Source organism: Oncorhynchus tshawytscha, linkage group LG34 (genome assembly GCF_018296145.1).
Source record: "Oncorhynchus tshawytscha isolate Ot180627B linkage group LG34, Otsh_v2.0, whole genome shotgun sequence".
NCBI classification, from domain to species: Eukaryota; Metazoa; Chordata; class Actinopteri; order Salmoniformes; family Salmonidae; genus Oncorhynchus; species Oncorhynchus tshawytscha.
The window spans coordinates 1,365,044-1,368,784 of NC_056462.1; the positions used below are offsets into that span (position 1 = coordinate 1,365,044).

Genomic DNA, 3,741 nt, shown 5'->3' on the forward strand with positions numbered 1-3,741 from the left:
CATAATGTGAATACAATTTAAAACATGTTTAATTGTTTAAAACATAATGCAAATTTTGTTCACAACCAATATAGCCTCACTAAATATATCAAGAAATATCAAATGACAAAACTAGATGCTAATCCTCAGATTTGACTAACTCTGACTGACAAATGCACAAACTGTGAACATATGTTTGAATACAAAATGAAATTTCTCAGGCAAAAGAAAGTGTGCAGGAGGGGACATATGCAATTTCAAATCCTCTTTATTGCATTGCAGATAGACATACAGCAAATATATTAAAGGGAAACTCAAGCAAAATATGGAAGACAGCTATTACAGTACTTATTGTCAGTTAATGTTCTGGTCATTTCATCAACCATAGCTTGCTCTTGTTGAGTTGAAGTTTCTGATTCATGTCCTTTCTCAGCGACCAGCTGGAGCTGGGGCTGGAGCTGGGGCTGGAGCTGGGGCAGGAGCTGGGGCTGGAGCTGGGGCAGGAGCTGGGGCAGGAGCTGGGGCTGGAGCTGGGGCAGGAGCAGGGGCTGGGACAAGACCAAGTCTTTGCAGAAGCAGAAGGTACTGCTGGTACTGGTACTGGTACTGGTACTGCTGCAGAAAGTTTGGAAAGCCACGGCCACGGCCAGGGCCACGGACACGCTAGAAGAAGGAGGGATATTGAAGGATAATCAAAACGAATGTAGTTGCTGGAGTCTCAAATGTGTACACCATACACAATAACTGTATAAAGTTTATTTTAGAAGTAAATCATTTTTATTGAATAACTGTATAGAGCAAGGGCCATGTAGATGCTGATACTATATGTATTTTTTCTTTTCAAATGTTTTAATTTTTCTTCCACTTTGACAATACAGAGTATTTTCTGTAGATCCCACCTTGTAACTCAACAAAATGTAGAAAAGTTGAGGGGTTTGAATATCTTTTGAAGGCATTGTATAATATGGCAGCTTCAGTTTGAATGCGGCCCACACCCTTCTGGCACAAACTTTGCCTTTCCTGTCTTTCTCTTAATGTCTCTGTCCCCAAATAAAGCAAAAATGCTCCTTCAAAAAAGATGATTCATTCATACTACTCACCTCTTCACTTGAAGAGCGCTTCTCAATGACATGCTGATGGCCATGCTCATGCTCAGCCTTCAAAAGCAAACAATAAGACAATGAGTTAATATATATGTGTGTAATATACTAACTTTAAGATCTTTCTAAGTCTAACATGACATTTGCACCAGCATTTCCTGTACATACTATATGCATGGCTTACCAAAGCAATAGAGAGAAGCATCACAAATCCAAGTAGAACAACAATCTTCATGCTGAAAGTCTTCATCTAAATAGAGTATAAACATAAACATCATCACTTATCACTTATTAATCCACCATACAAGTTACAGATTATATTATATGTATAATCTACTACACAGTTAATGAGTGTATAAGAATGCCTTCACTCTGAACAAAGTGTTAGAATTATTAGTATAACCATACCTTAACGTATCTCAGGGTCAAAAGCCTTCTCAGTGCCTCTGTATGTCCTTGCACACTCATCAATACACAAACAATATATAGTGTTTTTCAGCCAATCACAAAGCCCTGATGAAGCCTAAATGTGTTGCAATGAAGGATGTTGTATGATGTCTGGGTGTTCCATGTAACGTTGGGCATTACAAAACAGGCAAACAAATTAGCCTCTTGCCACTGCTATTAATCAAATGTGCTAACTGAAAATGTCAGTATAGGCCTACTGTATCATTGTTTCCCATCTGCTGTTAATTCCAGAACAATGTTTATTCCACATCTACATTTATGGAGATAACATTCTCTGTGTGATTCTCTGTGTGAGTTTCCATTTTACCTCTGACTGGGTAGAGACAGACTTACCAGCAAATAAGTGTCTCCCTCACAAAGTGGTCCAAACGTTTAATGCAACTATCTGAAAGTATGCAAACAAGTTTGATAAATTGTTAGAATAAGTTAGAATGTTAGAATAATTAAGCAGGATAATTGTATACTATTAAGTCTTGATACTGACTCAGAGCTATGGAAATATATATAGAGTGCCTGAGTTCTTACTGAAGTTAAATAGTTGAGGTTCACAAACGTTTAATGTTGCAACCCATTTTCAAAGTGTCTTTCAAAATGGTCAAGTTTTTAGCCACCAATAAAAAACATGCACTATGTGGACACCTCTTCAAATAAATTTGGCAATTTAAGCCACACAAGTTGCAGACAAGTGTATACAATTGAGCACACAGCCATGCAATCTACAAAGACAAACATTGGCAGTAGATTGGCCCGTGCTGAAGAGCTCAGTGACTTTCAAAGTGGCACCGATGTAAGGTGCTACCTTTTTCAACGGGTCAGTTAGTCAAATGTATGCCCTGCTAGAGCTGCCACGGGCAACTGTAAGTGCTGTTTTTGTGATGTGGAAACATCTAGGAGCAACACCGGCTCAGCCCCGAAGTGGTAGGCCAGGGAAGCTCACAGAATGGGACGGTAGAATGCTGAAGTGCGTAGCGTGTAAAAATCGTCTCTCCTCAGTTGCAACACTCACAAACTAATTCCAAACAAACTAATTCCAATTCTGGAAGCAATGTCAGCACAATAACTGTTAGTCAGGAGGTGAATTAAATGGTTTTCCATGGCCAAACAGCCGCACACAATTCTAAGATCGCCTTGAGCAATGCCAAGCGTGGGCTTGAGTGGTGTAAAGATCACAGCTATTGGACTCTGGAGAAGAGGAAACACGTTCTCTACAGTGATGAATCACGCTTCATCATCTGGCAGTCCGATGGATTAATATGGATTTGGCAGATGCCAGAAGAACGCTACCTGCCCCAATGCATAATGCCAACTTTAAAGTTTGGTGGTTGAGGAAAAATGGTCTTTGCTGTTTTTCACTCCAACTGCGAGCCAGGCCTAATCTCACAAAGTCAGTGCCCAACCTCAATAATGATCTTGTGACTGAATGGAAGCCAGTCCCCGCAGCAATGTTCCAACATCTAGAGGAAAGCTGGAGGCTATTGTCACGGCAATGGGGGGACCAATCCATATTAATGCCCATGTTATTGGAATGAGATGTTCGATGAGCAGGTGTTTTTTGGGCCATGGAGTGTATTTGGTTATCTGCAACCCAAGAAGAACTGCTAGTGGATCTTGACCCCTTTTTGGAAACAACAAAACCTCTGGAACTGATTATGAATTCAGAAGTTTTGTTGATTTCATACTTGTTTACAATTGTTTAGGACCTGTAGAGCCTTCCACCTGATATCAGAGAGGTTTCACACTTGTTTTGAAAGGATCTCAAATAGTTTGTCAAACAAACAGAACATAACAGACAAACACATACACAATGACGGATATTAACTTATTTCATTTATTAATGATGGAATAATCAGCTCTGAACAGGAGCTAATGTCAACATATTTGATTTAAACAAGTTTTTTCTCCTTCCCCTATCGACGCCCGCCTCATTTTCCACCCACTGCCGGGGCTGGAGCTTGAGCTGCAGCAGGAGTTGCGGCAGGAGCAGAGGCAAGGCTGGCCAATAGGAAGGGCAGGAGGGCCATCAAGGCAGAGTTACCTTGAGAAGGCTGCGCATAAGGGAAGTAGGATGGGTACCGAGGCTGCTGATAGGGGTAAAACCCTCCCAAACCACGGCCATAACCCCTGTACCTCTGGAGAGAGAGAGAGCTGGATTGTTCTGAGCTCAAACAAACTAGTAATCATATTCAAATAGTAG

General features: G+C 40.8%; 1 protein-coding gene across 1 annotated transcript; it reads right to left on the reverse strand.

Moving 5' to 3' along the window:
• Positions 1-231: 231 nt before the first annotated feature.
• Positions 232-1,546, reverse strand: LOC121841816 (CASP-like protein 4A1). Its single transcript, XM_042312087.1, has 4 exons — positions 1,488-1,546; positions 1,264-1,329; positions 1,080-1,136; positions 232-642 (listed from the first exon to the last, which is right to left on the reverse strand). Exons 2-4 carry the CDS (start codon positions 1,327-1,329, stop codon positions 409-411), a joined length of 357 nt encoding a protein of 118 aa, XP_042168021.1. The 5' UTR covers positions 1,488-1,546; the 3' UTR covers positions 232-408.
• Positions 1,547-3,741: the final 2,195 nt, after the last annotated feature.